The sequence below is a fragment of the Oncorhynchus clarkii genome, chromosome 2, assembly GCF_045791955.1.
Source record: "Oncorhynchus clarkii lewisi isolate Uvic-CL-2024 chromosome 2, UVic_Ocla_1.0, whole genome shotgun sequence".
Taxonomy (NCBI): domain Eukaryota; kingdom Metazoa; phylum Chordata; class Actinopteri; order Salmoniformes; family Salmonidae; genus Oncorhynchus; species Oncorhynchus clarkii.
In genome coordinates, this window is record NC_092148.1 from 20,561,354 (window position 1) to 20,585,925 (window position 24,572).

Sequence of the window (24,572 nt, forward strand, 5' to 3'; positions counted from 1 at the left end):
ACAGACAGACCTCGCCAACATAGTACCCAGCAGAACATGACACCAAAAAACATCCCACTGAGTCAGTACAATAAGCTCGTGATAGAATGATAAACAAAGGACATTTTAAATCATTGCAAGACTGTCCTAATGTAGTCCATTTTGGATGTGTCAATATGAAAGTGCTTGTGAGTACAGCCTAGATTGTGCATGTAGTAGTATTAGTACTGACCAGCGGGGGTGGAGGAGCTGGAGGGGGCGCTGCCCGTGGCTCTCTGGCTGGGGGTGTTGCGTACGGCCCACTGCATGGAGCGTGGCGCCTGGGCAGCACTGTTGACGTGCGAGGCGGTGGTGGTCCTCTCCAAGGGCTCGTCCAAAAGGAAGGTCTCCTGGTCCACGTCGTCGCTCTGGCTGCTGCTGCTGTCCGAGTCGCTCGAGTCGTTGGACTGGGAGTCGTCCTCTGAAAAGAAGGCAGGGACACTGCTGGCACCTTGGAGGAGAGGGATGGGAAGAGGAACAGGAGAGGAGGGATGGGGAAACAGAGGAGAGATCACTTGCCAGGTAGCGGGAGTGCAGGTTAGTGTTCCACACCACCACAAGACCAGATATCGCCACTGCTAGCTAGCTACCACGCTACATTGAGAGGCTCAACTCAAACAACGCTGCTTCTTGTTGTTCAAATTAGGCTAAAGTACCAGTTATACCAGGGCGCAGTTTTTCGCCTATAGGACAGGAATAACCACATAGAAATAGAATTAAGTGAAGAGACTAATCATTGACTTTAATGGGGACTCTTGTTTTATTCATTCCGTTTCCAGCTATGCATTTAATCCAATCTGATAGGCTAAATCCAGATCAATCAAGCTGAAAAACTGGGCCCAGGGCATTGGTTGCATCATAGGTTGTATTTCTATTGTTTGTCTTATTTCTGAGTGATCTTAGTGTCTGAGGGGAAGACACCATAATTATAAATATTTCCTGCCATTTCAAACGCAATTACAACCACAAACAAAGAATGAAAGGGAAAATGGAGATGGACACCAGGGAGGAACCCCACACCAGTTAGCAAGACTAAAGATAGTGATTAGTTTGTTATTCAGGGGGAAACACCAACAAGACAGACTTGGGAGTAAGACATTATTAGTTGATGAGAACCATGGTGATGTGTAAGGATGGAGGAGGGCAATACTGTGAGAACTCCTTAGATAAGCTATGTGTGCACCTCAAATGTCACTCTAGCCCTGACACATTATGCATTGTAGTAAAAAACAGCCCATACCAACACTTTGAAAAGCCAGGGACATTCTACTTCCTGCAAATGAAATACATTGAGTATTGAGTAATGATACTCATGGAGTAATAAGCCCTAGTAGTAGACTAGTTTGTCCGCAGACTTAAGCCATGTTGTCAACAGTGGTAAGAACAATGTGACCTAAAATTATTTTTATTTTTTTTGTATCAAAAGGGCCTCTTCCCTTTTACTGGCTAGTGTGAGGACCAATCAAGACTGGTGATAATGTGACAGAAAAATTGTTCGCCTGAACAGCAACTGAATATTAAAAGAGGTTGGTGAGGCAGAAAGCAATTTCCATTTAGCAGCCTCTGGAACTCCGGTAGAATCGTTAAATGAGGTCATTTAGACGGGTGGCTGGCCAGAGGCCACATCAAAGAAGACATTTAATCAGGGATTTCAATTCAACTAAAATGACCAGGACTTAGTCTAAAATGTGAAAACAAAAGAATGGTGTGAATTATTAATACCTGCTTCGGAGCCGGCAGTTGCTGCGGTGACAACACTCCTCCGACCGCTCGCATTGTCCTGGTTGCTATGGTTACTCTCGCTGTCACTCTCCGTCTCCGCAGCAGCCAGCAGATCCAACTCCATGTCGCTTCCTAGAGAGGAAAGGACATCCCCCTCTTCAACCACCATCCTCATCATTACTAATTATTTGTAGAAAGATTGTAATATTCTACCACATTCGTGGTAGAAAAAAAGATCCAGTCTAGGTTCTCACCATCCTCATCATGTTCATCATGCTGTCCCTCTGCCTCAGCGTTCTCCTCTCCCTGTTCCTCTTGGTCTTCATGGTGATCCTCCTCCCCGGCAACACCCTCGACAACCTCTACCTGCCACAGACAAGAGGTAGACAGCTGGGAATCAGTACAGAGAAAGCACATTAAACTGACAGCAACCCTGATTACACCCAACACTTTGATCTTTGCTGCCCCCCCCCAAGTGATATGTTCCTTTTCTAGTGAGACTCTTCACCTCTTCAACGTCAGCAGACACAATGTCATCCTGCTCCTCATCTCGCCCTCTGACCGGCTGGGACTGGCTGCTGCGGCGAGGCTGGGGGTTCCTGATGATGTAGGACGATGCAGTCTGACTAGAACTGACACATACAGGCAAACAAGACCATTTGATTTAACAATGCAATGTTTAAATACAAGCCACTTTAAACCAATTTATACACGGCAGAAGTTTTTCCCTAGATTATATTTTCCCCAGAGGAAGGTCACAAAGACCTCCAAATCAACAGAGCTGTGGTGGAAAACACAGTCTGCATGTTGGTGTGTGTGAATGCAGATTAAAACCACTCACTTGCTGGACTGGTCTGGGGAGGGTCTCGGTGGCAAGGGTTCCACAGAGAAGAGTTCCTCGCTGCCCTGCACGGCGTCGATGCTGGTGCTGGCCAGGGTGAAGGGGGCAGTGGGCCGGGCGATCCCCATCCTCACAGGCACGATGAGCGACTCCGCCACGTTGCACAGCTCCTCCACCGCATAGGGCAGCAGGGCCTGGAACACACGCCTGCACTTCCCAATGGGCTGGGGGATGAAGTTACTGGAAGAAACAATGAGAAAAGAGATTAGATGTCAACTGGAAGTATCAAATCAGTCCTTGCCGCTATGTTTATATTCACCTAGGAGTGGGGAGCAGTACAAGACAAATAAAATGTGTTTAAATCCACTAAAGGGCTAGTCCAGTCCTTTAAAACCACCTAAACTAAAGGACTAGCCCTATACAACAGGAAAATGGAACTCAATCCGGATTTGGCACTCATACTTTTTCTTTTTGGACGAAGCCATCTCGACGCTGAGGATGACAAACACCCTGGCCACGGAGCGCAGGAACCTCCTGGTGACGACGACGGCCTCCTCTCTCCGGCCAGGAGTGTACTTGTTCTGCAGCTCCTTCACCAAGGTCCCCAGCAGGGTGTCAATAAACTACAGGAGACAGAGAAGATTCAGAGACTTAACTAATGCACACAGACCACTTTCAGGTTCACTCCACATAGTTAGAACACCTAGAGGGATAATGTTGCACTTGCCACATAGATAGGAGGTGGTATACCCTCTGGGCAAGTTTCTCTGACACAAATTAAATTATCCAATGAAATAGGTGGAGTCCAGGACTAGGCTTAATCTGTGTGAGAATCCGACCCAGAAAGAGGACTTCTGTAGGTGTTACAACTGTAGTTGACCGACTCCTGAAGCTCTGAGTAATTTAAGGGGGGATAGACTGACCCGACTTACTGTAATGTCAGGGGCACACTTGACAATGAGGCAGTGTGTGAAGCAGTCCAGGCGGATGGTGCCACTCTGCTGGTTCAGGTACACCTGCTCCTCCGGAAGGAGATGGGCGATACGGCTGCTGGCACTCAACCTAGAACACACAACCAGGACGCCAGAGTTAAAGGTGACACTACTAAGAGGACTCGTAACTGGTAAAACAGCTGCTCATCCGATATGGTACATTTCCTGAAGAAAATGTGCGTGCTTGCTTCAGCTGTCTAAAATAGTTAAGGTAATGGAAGTATAAATTGGACACAGAGGTTGGAGGGATGGCGGGATAAAAAGAAAGAGGTTGGAGGGTTGGACAGAGAGGTTTGAGAGGTGACACTGAGCTGGTCAAGGCAAGCAGGGCTAGAGAACTCACGGGTCTTTATTCTCCTGGGATCCGAACATTATCATGGACTTGAGAGCATTCCAGTCCTGCAGCACCCTCTCCAGGGCAAGCTGGGCGAAGCGTGGAGGTTCCAGGTCATGGTCCGGCATGTCAGAGTCTGACACACAGGGAGGACAACAAACCATTAGAATTGTCTCTTAGAATAGAGAATTGATGCGAATGAAAATAAACATTGAGCCATCATGCTAGACTTTCAGTGTTCCTTGAAGTGAAACCAGGCCTGACAACAGTAGCAAACCTCCACCTACCTTCAGCATTGGCAGCCTTGCGGTTCCTGTCCTCTCTGATGCGAGGGGGCCGGTACTGGCAGTGCTCCACACTCTGCCTAGCAACAGTCTGCACCAGGAACAGAAGGATATGCTCCCCACTGTTGGCCAGCCAGAGAGGAAAGGAAAAACACGTTACTAAAGCCCCCGAAAAAACACCTTACATATTGAATGAAGAGAACCAACATTGGATTTAAAAACAATACGTGTTAACAATGAACAGAAAATACAGCCCACAGTCAGTCGGTGTGTGTGTTTACCGGCTGTTTGGACTGGTGACCAGGTTAGTGGTGGTGAGCAGTCTGTACAGCAGGTCCAGGCGAGCAGCTTTCTGTCCGGCGATCAGCGTCTTACACTTACACTTCTCCCAGCAGTCACAGTATGCAGTGGGAGAGGTCCTCTTGAGTCTGGGGAGAAAGACATTAAAGGCCTGGTGCAAATCCCCTGTATCAGATGCAGTGATGCATTACAACAGTATAAAACCGGGATGTAAGTAATAAAATCCACTAACATCAGGATGAAGAGTGAAATACATACTTGCAGTCGTGTCCTTTGTGACACACCCTGGCGCACTCAGTGCAGCAGCAGAGAGACTCCAACAGGCCGCAGGTCCGGCACTCAAAGATATCCTAGATGGGACAGAGAGTAAATGGTCAGCAAAGATTCCCATCTGTGAAAAGGCAAACCAGTGTGAACGGCTGACTCATTTGTTGTGCGTGTTGCATTGTCCTCCCAAGTGACCCACCCACCTGGTTGATGTGTTCAGCGCCTGTCCAGGTGAAGCTGCAGGTGTCGTTGCAGCAGAGGACGTAGAGAGGAGAGTCGTCAGGGTTGGTCCCCGAGGGACAAATCATCTCCATGAACACAGAGTCTGCTTCCACCTTCTCAGTCATGCCGGGGTCTCCCACTACACAACAGGTTTTGCAACGGAATATTAAAATCTGGATTTTGGTAGTATCTCCGTAATTTAAAAAAAAAATTCTGCTCTCCTTAAACACAGCACATATGTAAATCACTTCATGTATAAATTAATGACTGCAGATGGCATTACATCAACATGTCAGTGTTTATATTCATTAGTAGTGCTGTCAAAGTCTCCTCTTTCTCAACTAAAGACATGAACAGTGTAGTGATGTACCCTTGGCCATTTTCTGAGCAGCCTCCAGAACAGTAATGGCAGCTGGGTAAGCTCTCCCGCTGACTGCCAGCATGAACGGGGTCATTCCACGGGCATCCCTTTCAAACACACAGTTTAGCAACAGAAAGTGGGGAAGGGGGACAAACAAGAGAAAGCATCTTTTGAGTTTGAGAGCAATAGTTTAGTTCAGTATTTTAATGAAACAAGGCATTACTGTGTTATAGAATTAAAAAGGCTTGCCCAGACCCACTGGCCTTATCTCGCAATCTCATCCAAATCACACCTGCCTCTATCATAAACAAAACAAAAGAAGAATGGAATGCTCCTTCCATTTTTTTAAAGAAAGAAAAAAATAATGTCTTTACTTGGCGGATAGCAGCTCGCGGAGGTGTGGCCTGAGAACCATGCTGTCACACATCAGTTTGAGGATGAGGTGGGCGTTGGCCTTGCGGTCTTTAGACTCCACCACCGAAGGCTCGGAGGAGGGGCCTGGGGCAGGAGGAGAAACAGAGAATTGGGTGACATTTAGTATCACACAGGCTAGGTATTTGACCTGGTATAGTGGTGGAGTAGCTAGCTAGGTGTGGTTGTATCAAAATAGGTACCTGACCTGGTATAGTGGAGGTGCTGGGGCCCTGGCTGGTCCCTGTTGAGGCTGTGGTGAGAGATCCCACTGCAGGGGCCAGGATGAAGTCTATGTCACCATCTGGGTCCATGGGAGGGGGGTCAGGCACCCAGCTGGGAGGGGCGATAGGTGGTGACACAGGGTCCTGGTGGTCGCTGGAGGGGCCAGACTCGTGACGGCCAAGCCCTGCTGCTCTCAGAGAGCGCCTCATCATCTCCCTCAGACGCAGCCTGCGCCAGACAAAACACACTTAACAGGTTACATGAGTGGTGGAAAGACAATGAGACTGGCATGTAGACATAAATGGGCACCGAGATAGTGTTCTTGGTCTCAAGTGTCGTAAATGGCATCCTGACAGGAATTCTGACAGATTTTCTAATTGGAAAAAAGCCAATAGGCTCAGTAATATTATTTCACTTCTTGTGCATTATGGAACAATCAGTTAATATAATCCAGTTCTTTAGTGTTTTTCATCGTGAACATGTACCCTGAAATAAAATAGTCAACTTAAAAACAGTACACTTAGATTTGTATAAGTTAGTCACCCTCTGCTGCTAGAAGAGCCCGTCCTGTTCCCAGAGCTGTTGCTAGACACCACGGAGATTGCGTTGGCGATGGCCTCCACTGCTGACAGTCTCTCTGCAAACGTATTCCTCTCAGACCGTTCAGCTTCTGGAAAACACCAGCCCAACAGTTACCACACATATACAGACATAGGGAGACAGAGAATGGTGAAATAATGGAAGGCAAACGGGAGACGGGAAAGATAAGAAGATGGCTCAAAACTGACACTGCGACTTTGGAGAGTTCAGGAGTCTTGACGCTGGGTTAACCGCACAGAACGTTTAGATTGGAATATATTGTGTAGAACAGATATGATTGTCTTTCAGGTCGAACTCCATTTGTTTGACTTTGCAAGGTTTCATCTCGCTGTATACACCACCCAGCACTCTAGCCGTGGTTTACCTTCCTCCTCCTTGGTCTCCTTGTTGCTGACGGGGAAGCAGACGGAGACGCAGGCGTGGAGGATGTTGCGGTTGCCGTCGCAGCGGTGGCCCAGGAAGGAGTGGAGAACGTGGGGACTCTGCTCCAGGAGAACAGCCTGCTCCAGGTTGACCAGGTACTGACGACAGGCATCAAAGTCACAACGTAGCACGTGCTGCATCAACGTCTGCTTCTGGAAACAAGTTGAACAATGTTATTTAAAGCACATCAGCACAGCGTATCAATACACTTTACAGCGGGAATAAAAACATGCAAAATACAAAAGCATTTAGTTGTCAAAAGATCACAATAAGGGACAGTTTCTTGGGTTAAAAACAGTATTTTGCTTGGCTAAAAAGCACTTTCAATGCAGATCCTATATTGAGCATGTTTTTGTCTAGAAGTAAGCTAAATCTAGGGAAACCTGTGAAAGTTATGATCCTCCCAGTAACAAATTGACCATCAACTAAATTATCCCCATTGACCTATAAATGATTTTGCTAACCTCCACAGCTAATATGATAATAGCAGCTTTCTTCTTGATGGTTGAGTTGGTGGGGAGGTTGGCCAAGGAGTGTACCCCCATGCCCAGGCTGGCGATGGGCGGCAGGTCCAACCACTCAGGGTCTCGGATCCCGCCCATACAGTCTTTGGCCATTGGGTAAATTGTGCCGTTTCCATCCCGAAGGATGACTGGAGAGTCCTGGTAATAAAATGATGAAAATCTAAATGTGCTTAGAAAAATGGGGAAATTGTTGGATATGCAATTGCCTACACAACCTTTTCGCAATACATGAAGCATGGCTATATTAGAAAAGGTTGTATTGAGTAGCGGAGAGGTGCTGACCTGTCCTGCGGTGAAGATCGCTACATTGCGTTCACTCTGCCCCAGGAAGGCCAGGTTACTGGTGGGGAAGTTATTCTCCTGCTCTGCTTTGCCTGTGGCCAGGTCAAAGATACAGTACCTCACCCAGTTACCAGTCTTCAGCACTGCGTGAACTCCTGAAGGGGCAGACAACACAGCAAGTCAGAAATACACATAGAATTCATTAACATCCGCACTTAAACATTATCGGCACCAACATGAATTACTACATTGTATTGTTATCCAGATGTCTTACCTTTGGAGTCAACATTCACAGCCAGAATCTCAGCCTTCTCTGGGATGCAGAGTTTTTTAGGTGTACGCTGGAAGCAATCTGGAACTTTAGGAGTTCCACCAGTTTTTACTACCTGTTGATTAAAAGAGGCACCAGACAAACAACATTTATACAACAGATGTAATACTACAATGACAGATACTTTTATTGTAAAATTGTGCTTAGATTCATTAAATAATTGCACAAACATTAAACCATCACTGAAATAACACATTTGTATGGGAGTAATAATAACTACACTATACTGTTATAAGTATGTGAGTAAGTGAGCGTCCAATAGTCGTACCTGTAACTCGTCTATTCTGAGCAGCCTACAGTCCTGCAGCAGTGAGGAGGGGTCAGAGTCAGTGATGGGAGCTGGAGCACTAGTCTGACTCGGCTGTGTGCTCACGCTGCTGGACGTCCCTGGAAACTTCACAGCTACATACGCACCGTCCACTTTCAGCACCTGAAGTTAAAAGACGGAGCTGTTGCAAATAGGGCCGTCGTGAAGACGCCACAATAACAACGAACAGACAATCCACAGGATACAACACATTTTACTACGGCTTTGAGTTCTGCTCTTAGGCATTTCTTTACATGTCAATGAAAACAGAAATATTAAATTACTCTGAAAAATATAGACTAGAAGATTCAAGAAATAACAAATATGTGATAAAACTTGATATTTTACAGTGTTAATAAAAACAAAACAATGGCGTCTATCCCCCAGCCTGCCAGAGTGTGTTAGGGTCTGGTCCCTTCCTGTAGCCACACCCACCTTTCCCACAGGGACGTTTTTAACATCCTCCACAAACACCACTTCCCGAAGAGGCCACTGCTCCTCGTTCACCTTCTCCTCCTCTTTGGGAGCCGGGGTCGAGCGTCTTCGTTCTGTAAGGGCAGACGACACGTTAGGATATTTATACAACAGCAAGAAGACCAGACCTGGGTTAACAAACATGTAAAATACTTGGTGTGCTTGTTTTAACTTGTCCGCTGTGCAAGATGGGCAGGGTTTGCACTTTCAGCACTAATCTATTGGGGTTCCATTGTACCAGGCAAGCTAAAAATAGCATTCAACCCTGGTCTCGTAAGTCGATATGGCAGATTCCATTATCAGAGAACTAGAGACAAACAAGATACTTTTTTAAAATGTATATAAATATAAAGAGACCTGCAATTGCCACACCATCCATTTCAAAGGCAAATGAGTCATGATAATATTAGAGCAAGACAGAGGTTAGTATAATAGCTAGTAATGTGACATACTGTAGGGCAGCGAGGCACTGCTAGCGATGGAGGAGGTGTCACTGCAGGTGGAGGCCGGGGAAGGAGGGGGGCCCATCTCAGTCTTTACCAACTCCGGCTTGCTCTCCGTTCTAAGGAGAGAATGGGTAGGACTGAGTTCATGAGTGTTGGAGACGAGGGCCATTCATTTACATTTGTAGTGGCTTAAAAAGGGAACAGCTGGACCCAATTCACTCCCTACCCCTTCCCGTTGGGCCTAACCCTTTGATATTTGCAAATCTGCAAACATAGAAGGGTTAGGGCAAAAGGAAAGGGGCAGGGAACGAATTGAGACCAGCTGCTCTCTGAAATGGAAGCTAACTAACTTGATCTCCTGTGTCTTGATGGTCTTGTCCATGTTCTTGAGGCTCTCTGGTGATCGCAGCTGGAACCTGCAGCTGTCGTTCATGTTCCAGACAGACTCAAGGAGCAGTCCCACCTTGGGGATCCCAGCGTTGACCGAAAAGGCAACGGCACCGGCGTGGTAGAGGGGGTTATTCCTCAGGCACACCTGGAGAGAGGACACAAACACCTGTTCACATTCGTTCAAAAGCAGTGTACGAGTGTACGCAACAGACATCCAACCGGATTCACAGGTGCAGAGAACAAAAACATTTCAGGATGAAGAAAGGAGCATTTATACACAAGGTTCTAATGCTCCCATAGTCTTGGTTTTATGTTATGTTTTGTCACCTGCGTTCCCACGGTGATGTTGGGTATTGAGGAGATGCCGGCACTCGACTTTGGCTTCTTGTTCTTGGCTCTAGCCTTTTCAAGCATCTTTTTCCGTTGACTAAAAGGCACAACACCCCTGAGGAAACACAAACATTTCAAAACATAAACCACTAACAGCCAGCTTAACCTTCTTGCACGCATAGCTCTCTCAAGGACCGAGTTCTACATTTGCACTGGACATTTGAGTAGAGCTAGGGCCTCTGGCCAGCCACTGCCTGAGTTCAACCAGTAATTGTTATTTTTCAAATACTTTAGCTGCACTTGATTGAGCTTGCTTGGCACAATCCCAGTGCAAATCCAGCCAATCTGGCACTTCAGGAAAGCTCAATCAAAATGCAAACTATTTCAGGAAAAACAATACCAAAAAACAAATACCATTTGAACCCAGGTGTGCCATTGTCCGAGAGGAGAGGATTAACTACTGTAACTCACCACCAGTACAGGCTGCTCTCCAACTGGGCGCAGGTGTAGAGGGCACAGCAGTGCAAAGACACAATGCGCTCCCCCTGCAGCTCAGGGTAGGCCTGGGCACTGTGCTCCAGCTTGGACGCCACGCTGCTCAAGGTGTCATCCATCCAGGTCGCCACCTTATTGGTCTCCGTGGCCACGGTGGCTCTGATGCTGTTAGCAGACAGCAGGGTGATCTTCTCATTGGTCAGGCCCAGGAAGGACACTCGGGGGTGGCGGATAGAAGGGTTCTGATTGGAAGAGTTGATTTAAAAATAGATATAGAAATATACACACACATACAGTTGAAGTCAGAAGTGTACATACACCTTAGCCAAATCCATTTAAACTCAGTTTTTCACAATTCCTGACATTTAATCCTAGTAAAGATTCCCTGTCTTAGGTCAGTTAGGATCACCACATTATTTTAAGAATGTGAAATGTCAGAATAATAGTAGAGAGAATTATTTATTTCAGCTTTAATTTCTTTCATCACATTCCCAGTGAGTCAGAAGTTTACATACACTCATTAGTATATGGTAGCATTGCCTATAAATTGTTTAACCTGGGTCAAATGTTTCAGGTAGCCTTCCACAAGATTCCCACAATAAGTTGGGTGAATTTTGTCCCATTCCTCCTGACAGAGCTAGTGTAACCGAGTCAGGTTTGTAGGCCTCCTTGCTCGCAAACGCTTTTTCAGTTCAGTCCACAAATTTTCTATAGGACTGGGCTCTGTGGATGGCCACTCCAATGCCTTGACTTGGTTGTCCTTAAGCCATTTTGCCACAACTTTGGAAGTGTGCTTGGGGTCATAGTCCATTTGAAAGACCCATTTGCGACCAAGTTTTAACTTCCTGACTGATGTCTTGAGATGTTGCTTCAATATATCCACAATTTCCCCTCCTAATAATGCCATCTATTTTGTAACGTGCACCAGTCCCTCCTGCAGCAAAGCACTCCCACAACATGATACTGCCACCCCCTTGCTTCAAGGTTGGGATGGTGTTCTTTGGCTTGCAACCCTCCCCCTTTTTCCTCCAAACATAACAATGGTCATTATGGCCAAACAGTTCGATTTTTGTAGTCTGCCGTAGTCTGGCTTTTTTATGGCGTTTTTTTAGCAGTGGCTTCTTCCTTGCTGAGCGGCCTTTCAGGTTTGTCGATATAGGACACGTTTTACTGTGGATAGACATTTTTGTACCCGTTTTCTCCAGCATCTTCACAGGGTCCTTTGCTGTTGTTATAATCTCCACCCGGCACAGCCAGAAGAGGACTGGCCACCCCACATAGCCTGGTTCCTCTCTAGGTTTCTTCCTAGGTTTTGGCCTTTCTAGGGAGTTTTTCCTAGCCACCGTGCTTCTACACTTGCATTGCTTGCTGTTTGGGGTTTTAGGCTGGGTTTCTGTACAGCACTTTGAGATATCAGCTGATGTACGAAGGGCTATATAAATAAATTTGATTTGTTCTGGGATTGATTTGCACTTTTCGCACCAAAGTACGTTCATCTCGAGGAGACAGAACGTGCCTCCTTCCTGAGCAGTATGACAGCTGCGTGGTCCCATGGTGTTTATACTTCTGTACCATTGTTTGTACAGATGAACGTGGTACCTTCAGGTGTTTGGAAATTGCTCCCAAGGATGAACCAGACTTGGAGGTCTACAATTTTTCTACAAGAGGTCTTGGCTGATTTCTTTTGATGTTCCCATGATGTCAATCAAAGACGTACTGAGTTTGAAGGTAGGCCTTGAAATACATCCACAGGTATACCTCCAATTGACTCAAATTATGTAAATTAGCCTATAAGAAGCTTCTAAAGCCATGACATCATTTTCTGGAATTTTCCAAGCTGTTTAAAGGCACAGTCAACTTAGTGTATGTAAACTTCTGACCCACTGGAATTGCGATACAGTGTCTGTCCGTAAACAATTGTTAGAAAAATTACTTGTGTCATGCACAAAGTAGAGGTCTTAACCGACTTGCCAAAACTATAGTTTGTTAACAAGAAATTTGTGGAGTGGTTGAAAAACTTGTGTTAATGACTCCAACCTAAGTGTATGTAAACTTCCGACTTCAACTGTATGTATGCATATATATATACACATTTTAGAGGTCGACCGATTAATCAGGGCCGATTTCAGGTTCATAACAATCGGTGTTTTTGGAAAGCGATTGTGGAAGTTTTTTTTTTTTTTTACCTTTATTTAACTAGGCAAGTCAGTTAAGAACACATTCTTATTTTCAATGATGGTCTAGGAATGGTGGGTTAAGCATGCCCAATTTCAACTGCCTGCTACTCATCCCCAGAAGATAAGATATGCATATTATTAGTAGATTTGGGTAGAAAACACGCTGAAGTTTCTAAAACTGATTGAATCATGTCTGAGTATAACAGAACTTATGTAGCAGGCAAAACCCTGAGGACAAACCATTCAGATTTTTTTTTCTTTTGAGGTCACCCTCTTTTCAATGAGTTTTCATTGGGATTCCAGACTTGCTTGCAGTTCCTACCGCTTCCACTGGATGTCACCAGTCTTTAGAAATTGGTTGAGGTTATTCCTTTGTGTAATGAAGAAGTACGGCCATCTTGAACGAGTGTCACTTCATGTGTACTGTTTGATACATGTGTGATTTCATGAAATGTTGATTTATAGGAATTTATTTGAATTTGGCTTTTGGCCAAGTGGGACGCTACCGTCCCACATATCCCAGAGAGGTTAAAATCAATACACAAGTGTATATATTTTTAAACCTGTATATTTAGTTAATATTGCCTGCTAACAGGCCTCCCGGGTGGCGCAGTGGTTAAGGGCGCTGTACTGCAGCGCCAGCTGTGCCACCAGAGACCCTGGGAGGTCCGTGGGGAGACGTACAATTGGCCCAGCGTCGTCCGGGTTAGTTAGGGAAGGCCGGTAGGGATATCCTTGTCTCATTGCGCACCAGCGACTCCTCACGAAATTGGGGAGAAAAAGGGGTAAAATTCACACAAAAAAAAATTGCCTGGTAACATAACATTTAACTAGGGAAATTGTGTCACTTCTCCTGCATTCCGTGCAAGCAGACAGCAGTTTGAGCTGCCTGGCTCGTTGCTAACTGTTTGAAGACCATTTCTTCCTAACAAAGACCGTAATTAATTTGCCAGAATTTTACATAATTATGACATAACATTGAAGGTTGTACAATGTAACAGCAATATTTCGACTTAGGGATGCCACCAGTTAGATAAAATACAGAACGGTTCCGTATTTCACTGAAAGAATAAACGTTTTGTTTTCGAAATGATAGTTTCCAGATTTTACCATATTATTGACCTAAGGCTCGTATTTCTGTGTGTTATGTTATAATTAAGTATATGATTTGATAGAGCAGTCTGACTGAGCGGTGGTAGGCAGCAGCAGGCTCGTAAGCATTCATTCAAACAGCACTTTCGTGCGTTTGCCAGCAGCTCTTTGCTGTGCTTTAAGCATTGAGCTGTTTATGACTTCAAGCCTATCAACACCCGAGAATAGGCTGGTGCAACCAGTGTGAAATGGCTAGCTAGTTAGCAGGGTGCGTGCTAATAGCGTTTCAATCGGTGACGTCACTCGCTCCGAGACCTTGAAGTAGTTGTTCCCCTTGCTCTGCAAGGGCCGCGGCTTTTTTGGGGCGATGGGTAACGATGCTTCGAGGGTGGCTGTTGTCGATGTGTTCCTGGTTCGAGCCCAGGTAGGGGCGAGGAGAGGGACGGAAGCTATACTGTTACACTGGCAATACTAAAGTGCCTATAAGAAAATCCAATAGTGAAAGGTATATGAAATACAAATGGTATAGAAATAAATAGTCCTATAAATCTTATAATAACTACAACCTAAAACTTCTTACCCGGGAATATTGAAGACTCATGTTAAAAGGAACCAACAGCTTTCCTATGTTCTCATGTTCTGAGCAAGTAACTTAAACGGTAGCTTTTTTACATGGCACATATTGCACTTTTACTTTCTTCTCCAACACTGTTATTTGCATTATTTAAACCAAATTGAACAAGTTTAATTATTTATTTGAGGCTAAATTGATTTTATTGATGTATTACATTAAGTCAAAATAAGTTCATTCAGTATTGTTGTAATTATCATTATTACAAATAAATCAAATCGGTGTCTGCTTTTTTTGGTCCTCCAAAAACCAGGGTCGGCGTTGAAAAATCATAATCGGTCAACCTCTAATATATATATATATATATATATACACACATTAAGGTGGGTTTGCAAATAAAACGTGTGTTTGAATTTAAACACTTATTTGCTAAGTAGTCCTCAGGAGGAGAGTTAGTGTTCTTAGTGTACAGCACTGGTCTCTGATAAATCATTTGAATTTATTTGATAAAGGCTGCTGCTGAATCCTTCACATTTTTCATGCAATCAGTCCTGTTGACTTGTTGTACAGTACTGCTGTTTACCTGTGTGTTTCTGTATGGTTCTGGTTCACTCCACTTCCACTGGTAGAGTTCCCCCTTAGAGCTCACTGCCACCAGCTCAGAGAACAAGGACCCGATGCTCACAAACTTCACACCATCCTGGACCAAAACACCAACAGAAACATTACTTAGAAATATTTGCTAACCTGATCTGTGCACATTAACCCAAAACAATATTGAGCCTATAGACCTAGCTAAAACTATTAAAACATATCGATAGAAATAAACCAAGTGGGAAATCCATTAACGTGATAATGAATGCTGTCATGTTCCCTGAACAAGCTTTATTGACATCACATCTGAATGAACACCAAAAAGAGTCGACCTTCCCATTAATCAAATTATTCTATCAACCAATCGATCAATGTCCCTATTCTCCCACCTTGTCAGGCCACCACTGCAGCTCCTCGCCCAGAGAGACAGGGCTCTGGACGGGGATGTTCTTCTTGTCCAGGCTGGGCTCCCCCTCGCGGCTGGTGGAGCCCCTCTCCGTGTCAAACGAGGCCCCATCCAGCCACCTCCGCTCCCGCAACCTCAACACAGACTCACGCTCACGCAACAGCTCTGAGTCACGCTCTAAGGGAAGAAGGAGAACTGGTATGGCAATGGGGTCACACCAGTGGGATAAAAGTAAGCCACTCTCTGGGGAAGACCCGTCAACAAATTAAAGAGATTTATTTTTAGAATTATGCAAATAAGAGGGTTTTGGCAGTAAAAAGGTGAAAGTTAGTTAATAGTGGTGTCTGTCTGCACACTCACATGTTAAAATGTGAGGTAGGAAGACAGGTCGGGATAGATTAGAGATAGACATGCATTACAAGGGAGAGGGTTTATCCTACAGCATACGGCTGCAGTAGAAAGTGGTGCCTGTAATGACAGGGTCTAGCGGGCCTTTCTCAGAGGGCTCACTGAAGAACAGGTATTATGGCCATGCAGCACACATTCACAACACCACACACATTCACAACACCACATCCACATGGGCTTTGCCGACAGGTTGAAAGGAAAGACTAGCATTGACTTTAACTATATACCTCAACTATCAGAGAACTAAAAGCATATACTATATGGTAAAAAGTAATCTTACTTCCATTTAGGTAACTTGTTACTACAACTATTATTATATAGGAAGAGAAATGTGATTTCAATCTCAACCTCCTGACTACAGAAGAGGATGATGGTCCCTAGGCAGCAGCTCTGAGTGCCGTGTGGTCAGTTACCTCGCGAGGAGCCCAGGCGGGACAGGGAGGAGCGTCTGAAGGAGGGGTAGCCAAAGTAGCTGATGTCCTCAGAGAACATGGCGTCAGCATCGATGATGACACTGGGGTGGGCTGAGTGGATGTCAGCGTCCAGCAGGGACATCAGGTCCTCTGTAAGGTCCAACACAAAAGAGAGGGATGTTTATGACATGACTATTACTGTCCATTCAGGCAAGGGTCAAACCCATAGATTAATAGAGACTTTTGCATTTAGAATTTTTGGGACAACTCCATTGGTTCCACAAATGTAGCAAATACCATCTACATAAAGCTTTCGCATAACCCCCTTAAACCAGACCAAACTGTTTAAGAGCCCTCTGCTCATTCATACAAAGCTGCCATGCTGAGTCTCTTGCAATAGAGATTATCTTAATGAGACAAAGCTATAGAATACACATCAAGGGTGAAATAAAGTGGTACCTCCAGGGAGGTAGGACTCGCTGGCTGTGTCATCGCCATCGTCACCGTCCTCATCGTCTCTGCTCAGTAGGTTGTTGACGGCCAGGTTGACATCCAGGTTGGTCCTCTGGAGCTCCCGGATGATCACACTCCTAGACTTCCCCTGAAGGACCACCTGAGCCTGGGGAAGAGGGGAGGCAACATGAAGATCACCACCCAGAAATCAACCATGTTGTGGCGGTGGTGACTGAACACCAGAGAGAAGAGAAGGCCATGTGTTGAGGACCTTGTTATAATTAACGAGGGGCTCTGGTCAAGCAATAAAATCGGTCAAATCTGATTTGTTAAGTGTTTCTTTAAAATGGTATATTCAGTGATAAGAAACTCTCATACGGTGGGTTCACTACCAGAATTTAAATCAATGTAGTTGAGGACAGACACTGGGTCTAACCTGGGAGATGAGTTCCTCTGGGATGACCGAGGCAGGGATGACAGGCTGGGGCTGGCTGCCCAGGAGACCAGAGCCCCGGTCCCTCCCTGTGCGGATCACCCTGGTCTGACGTCTCGAGTCCCTGGCAGCTGTAGACGACCTCCCAGAGGAGCCTCCACCACCACCTCCACTGACAGCTCCTCCTACACCTCCTCCCCCTGCACCTCCTACACTGCTGCTGCTGCCACCACCACCTCCTCCTCCTCCTCCTCCACCACCTGATCCACCGTTCACCCCGGAGCTCCAGCGACTCCTGTTATAGCACAAGGCGAAGGTCAGGCACAGCAGTCAGCCACACAGCAGAAACTCTCAAATCAACACACGACTGCCTGCCTGCGCACTGGATTAGCAATTAACCGTGGGACAGCTGGCTTTCACAGAGAGTGCAGAGGTCCTAGGGTATTTATGCATACAGCAATTTGGAAGCGATAGTTTGGTAGCAAATGTCTTTTGTAATTTTTGAGAGATGAATTTGACCACATTAAATCTCATAATTAAGGGGCCAGTAAAGTAAGAAAAAATAAGGTGGAAAAAACAATGGAGGACGGTAGATTGCTTTCACCTAGTGTCATTCAAAATCAGCCCACAGCACATTTCTATCAACGCTCAATAGGCATTTTATGTTTATGCCTTTAACCTCAGAGCTGCTGCTGCCTTGGTTTGAAGGTCCCAATTTCCAGGACAACTCTGTGGTACAAGGTCTGATTCTGACTGCACCATCACATTTTACATGGACAATACCTGAATCCTGGATAGTAATAATGCCTTCAGCTGTCCTCCTGCAGCAGTCTTTGTCTAGGCCTAAGTGGCGCTAATGCACATGAAGCCGTATAACGACTTTACCTGAGAGTGTCTAGGGGAGGTTTTTCCTGAGGGCCCTTACTGCCAGAACTTACCCAAGGGTGTTGCCTGCCAGTCTGCCCAGTGTGTCAGAGCCAGACAGGAACCAGGGAGGATCACTAGTCCTGCCTGGCCTGGAGCTCCTTCCTGTCCCTGAACCACTGCCACTCAACTTTGAACTGGAAACAAAAGACGGGAAGACGGGAGATCAGATCAGTTACTACATACCTAGTAGTCCCACATGGGACCAAAGATTAAGACGACAACCTGGGAGTGGAAATCCCAGGTTGTGGCCCATGTCTAGGGCTTTTACATTTTTATGTTTAAGGTTAAAACAACAGGGGAATAGAGGCTAGCAGGGCAACACCCTCGGGAATCAGAATTGGCTGCAACTCGTTCCGCCTTCAAGACAATAATTTTTAAAGGTTCTTGTTTTTATTTTTAGGGCTGCGATTGCTAACTCCTACAATAAGAATATGATCGGAGTGTAGTGTTAAATGTGATGTCTATTGTACATAGATGTATGAATTTTCTGCAGTCTACGTTTAATTAAGTAAATTGCATTACATACTTGCCATCAAATCATGAACAACACCTGAGACTGACCATAATAGCATTGTCCTGTCTGAGATTCAAACCCATGACTCTTTTGTACACAGTATCTCAATATATTGTGAATTGCTTCCCAATGAAAGAATGCAGATAGATTTTACTATTAACACACAAAATATAGAAGTGTTTTATTTAGCAACTGAGTATAGTAAACCTAACAATTAATTGTGTAGACTTCTGCAGAAATAAAATATAAATAACCTGTAAAAATGTACATTTGTTTACCATTTATTACACAAGTATGACACTGTAAAAACTTGAAATACATAGTGCGGAGTGTGACTGGATAGTATTCCGAGTGGAAGCTTTGTTCAGTCAGCTGTCAAAGTTACTGATTGAAAATGTGCAGTGCTCGTTTCCACAGTAAGGCTTTCCAGTAACCCACAATGCAGCTGACTGCAAAGCTATTACCATCTGAAACCATCTCATTTTCTTTTGAAAAGTTCAGCTTATTTCACCGTGCCAGGCAACAAAGCATGTGCTCTGCAGAAAATCTTAAAGTAAACCAGTCACATTCACCAGTGTTTCTCAGACTGAATCACTTGCATGCGTTGCAACTATAGGGCCTAGTTCACGGTTTGACGCTGTTCTGCTGGTAAGACATATGGTATCAATGAAAGTCACAAATGCAAGCTGGCCACCACCACAAACCCTAGCAACAGCTAAAAGGGCATTCTTGCTCATACAAAATAAAACAAAGAAAAGCAAAGAGCAGATACATAAATGCAATTGGCTTTCAGAACGCGGCCTAGATTTCCTAAATGCTAAGATACCATTGCTAGCATTGTTTTGCCTAGTTTTTTGGGGGACAATAAATTGCAGAAAGGGAATAAAATACAAATGATTTATCTATAAAACATACATTTCCCATGATGCAAAACACCTTAACACAGTCAACACTTTCTGGTCTTTCATTTGTCATAGTGTGTTAAGTGACCAAGTAATAACATCATGAAACAGTTCTACTAGTAGGCCTAAGTACTTAGTAAGACCTCAGTGGAACTCAACTCGCAGGACTCACCATTGCTAGGCTTCAGCATGCAGGAGTCAAGGAAGACAAAATATCTTGCCGTGTTTTGTAAATGCAGATCTAAAACACTTCTTATTGTCAATTCTGCTCGGCTTCAGTCTTCGCTCAAAATCAAGAATGTAAAAGGACTAATTTTGTGCTTCAGTTGCACTTCTCCACTCGGATGAAATATCTTTGCTCTCTCATTGGATCGCCAGACAGCGCTATGACTGATGTGATGTGTTCGGTACTTTCCTCCGGTGTAGTATTTACAGTAACAAGTTACAAAGCAAGATTAACATCAAGCAAAACATTAGGAAATGTAGCTGGCTACATTCTTTCTATGACAAACCTTACAAATATGATGGCCACCCATCGTGTTTTGCAAAGAAATACCTTGCTTTTTCATTGAAAACTAATTTACTAGCCAAATAGCTTTGCACTTCTGTGGTCATATGATGAAAAAATTATACAGAATGTGTTGCAATAATGTATTTTGTGTGAAGAAAAACTACGTAGTTGCACACCCCTTATCACTCTACTGAAGCAAAAAAAACACTTGACTTTTAATATAAAAACGCAGGTGAAATGGTTTAAAACGCAGATTTTTTTATGGTATATGTTTTGAAAATGCCGATTTCTGAAAGCTAATGCAACCCCTGGTATTGAAAGTTCTCTTAAAGTCCATTAGGATGAAACTATTTTCCTAGTGTAAACAGTCTCACCCATCGTTGCCATCTGGTTTGGTCAGCTCCAGACGATCAGGCTGGACAGCAAAGCTGATCCGACACACACGTCCATCCTGGAAAGAAAGAAATTACTCCATATTATCAAAACAGAAAAGGTGATGGCATGTCACACAAAAGACTGCACTAAAATATTTTTTTATTTATTAATTCATGGTTCATTAAAAAAAAATGTAAGCGAAAATGACTTTTTACTACCCAAAAGTAGTGCATTGTATAGGAAATAGGGTGCCATTTGAAGTCACAATCTCCGTCAAAAATGTAGAGGCAGTACAGCTCAAATGTTATTGATTGTAATATACAGAAATCCTTCGATGTTACCTCAAGCAGAAAGCCAGCATGGTTTGGTCCAACTACACACTGTTTTAAGGTGGCCTGCTCCAGCAGGTTGAGGTGTGGATGACTGCATTAGAGACAGACAATGTAGTGAATGTTAACATGTAGAAAAGCTATAAGATCGCTATATATCTGTGGAGTGTGGTCCCCGCTGAAAGACATAGCTGAATAATACATTAGCTGATAATTCCACAGTTAACATTTAAAAAATATGAATGTCTTACCTGTTAAAGTTGTATTTGTTGAGTTTCTCCGACACTTCACGAAGTCTGTTAAGTATAAAAATTAAATAAAAAACATTGACAGTGAGATCGTTAATTTCCGTTCACGGTGTGAATTTGTGCAATTAATGGTCTGGAAATCCATGGCCAACAAGGACATTTCTACTAGTCTGTACTCTGTGTAGACTATAAGGAGCATGGCATCTGCTTACATGACGTTAACAAGACGTCCAATGAGAATCTCAAATACATGAATGCTGATGACAACAGTATCAAAATTACTCACCAGCTGCATAAAAAACACATTAAATAACAATAAAGTTAAACAGTTAGAGCATGGTGTGTAAAACCATCTGCACTACATTGGGACTGTTGCCTTCGCTCACGCAGAGGATACTAGTGGGCAGGTCATTCCCCCAGTCAAAGAAACAGGGCATGTGCGGAGCTACATCCAACAGAGGAGAGACATCAGTACTATTGTGACCATTCTTTTTAGTACAAGTTGAGCAGTTAGTATTTAGTACAACTCCAAGTCCATAACTGTCACCATCCTAGACCAGCAAAATCTTTGATTGTAGCGATGTTTAAAAAACATGTCACGTAAAACATGACAGGCTGACAGCTTTACTTCTTGTTTCAGCTCTAGCATCTATTCTCTCAATGAGTGAACTAGGCGCATGCCTTACTCGTTTTGCCTGCTAGGAAATGACGGGTCAAATAGGGTCAACAATTGTTTAAACAGAGCTTCAACTGCTATAGGCTACACTACTAAAAGCATTGATTCTAATTCTAATGGCGTAAGTACAACAATGGTTGTTGACAGGAAACAGGTGAAGAGAACAAACATTTTATTAATCCATATGCTCAAGGGAGCAAGTCAATACACAAAGGCTGTTATCATACAAAAAGTCGGCCGCAGAAAGTGGACAAATCTTTTCAAAGATGCAATATTACTTGTTGCAAAGGGAGGAAAGGATATCAGGCAGTTGCATGCAAGCTGTAAGGGGTGAAAATGTAAGTAATAGGCCTACGCCAAATGACATTTCCTGTCAAGCAAGCCCAGTGGAAAAGCCAATGGATGGCAATAACTTAAAAGGCATGGCCCGGCCGGTTGTCCAGCGACAGTAACCAGTCCCTCTGCAGAAGATAAACAATGAGCCAGCAACACTGTCTTGATATATGAGGCACACCATCCAGAGCCATTAATAACCAACATCAACAGGACAGAAGGGCTCCTTTAGTCTGCAAGAAATGTGTTTGTGTATACTAAACCTAATTTCCCCTCCTAACCTGTACAAAAATAATAAATATTGTTCTAGCCATGTGGGTCAGAGAAGAATGTGTCCTCAGCCGGGTCATGAAAAGACATCCTAAACAGTCGAGGCACGAGCAGTCCATAAGACTGGCATATTGTGAGTCACAACCTACTCTTGTAAGCAAATATCTTATTTATTTGGGATAAAAGTATGCCTCTTAACAACCATGGTAAGAAACACCTCTTTGGTAAGACAAACAACTGCAGTTGAGCAGTAGGAGGATATATTAGCACATGGTGACAATATAGCAAATGTGAATGCATGCCATTGCCTGTGCTAGCAGCTTGTAAAAGATATGGCTTACTTGGGGATTGATTGTCATTACACATTAGCCAATTCTATCGCAAGATGAGTGAACATGATTGTATTAGGAACCAGTCAAGTCCACTGAACCATCTTGGTCAATGAGGCCCAAGCAGGTGGTCAACAGTACAGACCCTGGACAAGTACAAAATCCTTGCTTCAAATGTCATATCCTGGATTTTAATTCAAGGTCATTCAAGATGTGCTTTTCCAACATCCCAATCTCTGTCTTAAAGTAGAATGGCCCATTAATCAGTTCAATCTCAATGGATGATATAAATAGGTTTACTATAAATCACCTGCAGAGCAAAATGCAGGTCACAATACACAGTCAACTGTTCATAGCTAGTCCTTGCCTCTCTTAAACTAACGTCTGTAATAATGTGTTGTAACTTAAAGGCCAACTCCACCACTTTTTTATTTGTCCAGCATATATGTGAAAACGGCGCATTTTTAAGTTTTGTACTTATAAAATAATAAAGTTAAAAAGTTCTAGCTATCCGATGACATCAACAGTGATTCAAGGTGACATGGGGACCAAGAAAATACACCCTTGGCCTTTTAACTCGTTGCAGGTTTTGAAAATCATTATTTTTTACTTTTAATCTTACCTGCAATGGTCACAGAGAAGCATTTTTAGGATCTTTATACTTTTAAACCACAGATCATAGAAAAGCGCTGTTTTCTCATACTGTAGATTAAGAATATGAGGTTGAAAACGAGCTTATGTTTATTCACGAGGAACAATATTAGTTGGACGACTAACGTTAGTTAGCTAACTAACGTTGTTGGTGGTTGGCTAGATTATTAAATCGAAGCAAATAAGCAATCCAATGTTAGCTTACAATTGGTTGGCTGGATAACCGTACCTAACTAGCAAGCAAACATATTAGCACAAATGTGGCTAGTTTAGCTAACGTTATCTAGCAATGACTAGCTAATACATTAGCTAGCTTATTAGCCACTTAACTAACTAGCTACGTCTTCAATGGTTCCATTGAGCTAGCCAGCTGGATAGTCGACAATAAGATATCCAAAGGGTAGTTGACATGACATACAATGTCAAATGCAAAAAAAAAAAAATGACGGATCATTACAATGCCTTAATCACTGACGTTCCTTATTTTTTTCCCCCATCCCCCAACCCGCATTGTCCGTCTCAACTTTGACCATCGGCCAATCATTCCAGGCAGAGGCAGAGAACGAACGAAACAGCTCTGTTAACTGCTGCTAGCTATGGCTAACTAGCTTGTTAGCCTAGCAGGCTAGCTAACGTCGTTAGCTACGTTGAAGAGGCTTGTTCAAGATGCCGGGCCTTGCTTCAAGTACAGTAATGTGGTCGAAAATTGCTTGATTGAAATACACATGACATAATGAATATTGCTTCGAAACAAATAGATAATCGTCGGGTACCACACCATACACATATATATTGATTTAAACCCTTATTTTCCACGCCGCAACAAATACCTGTCATTGAGCTGGTCCTCAGTCCCGGGCAACGGGTGAACCACGAAGTGTATGGATGTCATGGATCCAATCCAAATTAACACACAAATGTGTCAAGTGTGTAGGAAATGTTATTTTCTCGATATCTGTATATGTAAGGATTCATGTAAATATTTTATGACAAAAAAATCCCGAGCTAAGAACTACAGCCTCCTCACCCACATGCCGCCATCTTAACTCTACCAAGCTTTTTCGTTCTGTATGTTGATTAACCTTAGCACACACGAAAACTGGACGCTGGTTGGACCTGAACAGAAACAGGGAATATGTTAAACGGAACGGGATTGGTTTAAAGAAGAAAGGCAATGAAGAGAAAGGAAATGAACATTTCTAGACGTCTAGCTCGTGCTATTTTAACATTTTTATTGGATTGTGATAAGTCTATTGGATAGAAAGCAATAGTTTCATGATCTATGTTTTGTTAAAGACATGGTCTCTATAACATCTTTATATACATTGGTTGCCAATTTTGCCAACAGTCTATCAAGTAAGACAAAAAGAGTTCCCCCAGG

At 43.8% G+C, this 24,572-nt stretch overlaps 1 protein-coding gene across 11 annotated transcripts in view; it reads right to left on the bottom strand.

Annotated features, from left to right (window-relative positions):
• LOC139423893 (E3 ubiquitin-protein ligase UBR5) overlaps positions 1-24,251 on the bottom strand; it is a 47,601-nt gene extending 23,350 nt beyond the window's left edge. For 6 of the 11 annotated variants that reach the window (XM_071175607.1, XM_071175615.1, XM_071175597.1 and 3 more), the window contains exons 1-36: positions 24,022-24,251; positions 20,936-20,980; positions 20,697-20,778; positions 20,355-20,431; positions 18,065-18,187; positions 17,130-17,421; positions 16,700-16,859; positions 16,241-16,390; positions 15,403-15,614; positions 15,003-15,119; positions 10,556-10,821; positions 10,082-10,199; positions 9,715-9,899; positions 9,371-9,480; positions 8,880-8,992; positions 8,406-8,567; positions 8,081-8,192; positions 7,807-7,961; positions 7,465-7,662; positions 6,942-7,152; positions 6,521-6,647; positions 5,961-6,205; positions 5,716-5,839; positions 5,351-5,448; positions 4,962-5,119; positions 4,750-4,841; positions 4,473-4,619; positions 4,195-4,313; positions 3,917-4,043; positions 3,514-3,643; positions 3,044-3,204; positions 2,582-2,821; positions 2,249-2,372; positions 1,995-2,106; positions 1,741-1,872; positions 212-469 (exon numbers count right to left, since the gene is read on the bottom strand). In XM_071175607.1, the coding sequence (XP_071031708.1) occupies positions 212-469; positions 1,741-1,872; positions 1,995-2,106; positions 2,249-2,372; positions 2,582-2,821; positions 3,044-3,204; positions 3,514-3,643; positions 3,917-4,043; positions 4,195-4,313; positions 4,473-4,619; positions 4,750-4,841; positions 4,962-5,119; positions 5,351-5,448; positions 5,716-5,839; positions 5,961-6,205; positions 6,521-6,647; positions 6,942-7,152; positions 7,465-7,662; positions 7,807-7,961; positions 8,081-8,192; positions 8,406-8,567; positions 8,880-8,992; positions 9,371-9,480; positions 9,715-9,899; positions 10,082-10,199; positions 10,556-10,821; positions 15,003-15,119; positions 15,403-15,614; positions 16,241-16,390; positions 16,700-16,859; positions 17,130-17,421; positions 18,065-18,187; positions 20,355-20,431; positions 20,697-20,778; positions 20,936-20,980; positions 24,022-24,083 (5,344 nt within the window). In that variant the 5' untranslated portion in view covers positions 24,084-24,251. Of the gene's footprint in view, positions 1-211; positions 470-1,740; positions 1,897-1,994; positions 2,107-2,248; positions 2,373-2,581; positions 2,822-3,043; positions 3,205-3,513; positions 3,644-3,916; positions 4,044-4,194; positions 4,314-4,472; positions 4,620-4,749; positions 4,842-4,961; positions 5,120-5,350; positions 5,449-5,715; positions 5,840-5,960; positions 6,206-6,520; positions 6,648-6,941; positions 7,153-7,464; positions 7,663-7,806; positions 7,962-8,080; positions 8,193-8,405; positions 8,568-8,879; positions 8,993-9,370; positions 9,481-9,714; positions 9,921-10,081; positions 10,200-10,555; positions 10,822-15,002; positions 15,120-15,402; positions 15,615-16,240; positions 16,391-16,699; positions 16,860-17,129; positions 17,422-18,064; positions 18,188-20,354; positions 20,432-20,696; positions 20,779-20,935; positions 20,981-24,021 lie in introns of all 11 variants that reach the window. The other 5 variants (XM_071175574.1, XM_071175536.1, XM_071175550.1 and 2 more) reach the window with 4 other exon arrangements.
• Between the last annotated feature and the right edge of the window lie 321 nt (positions 24,252-24,572).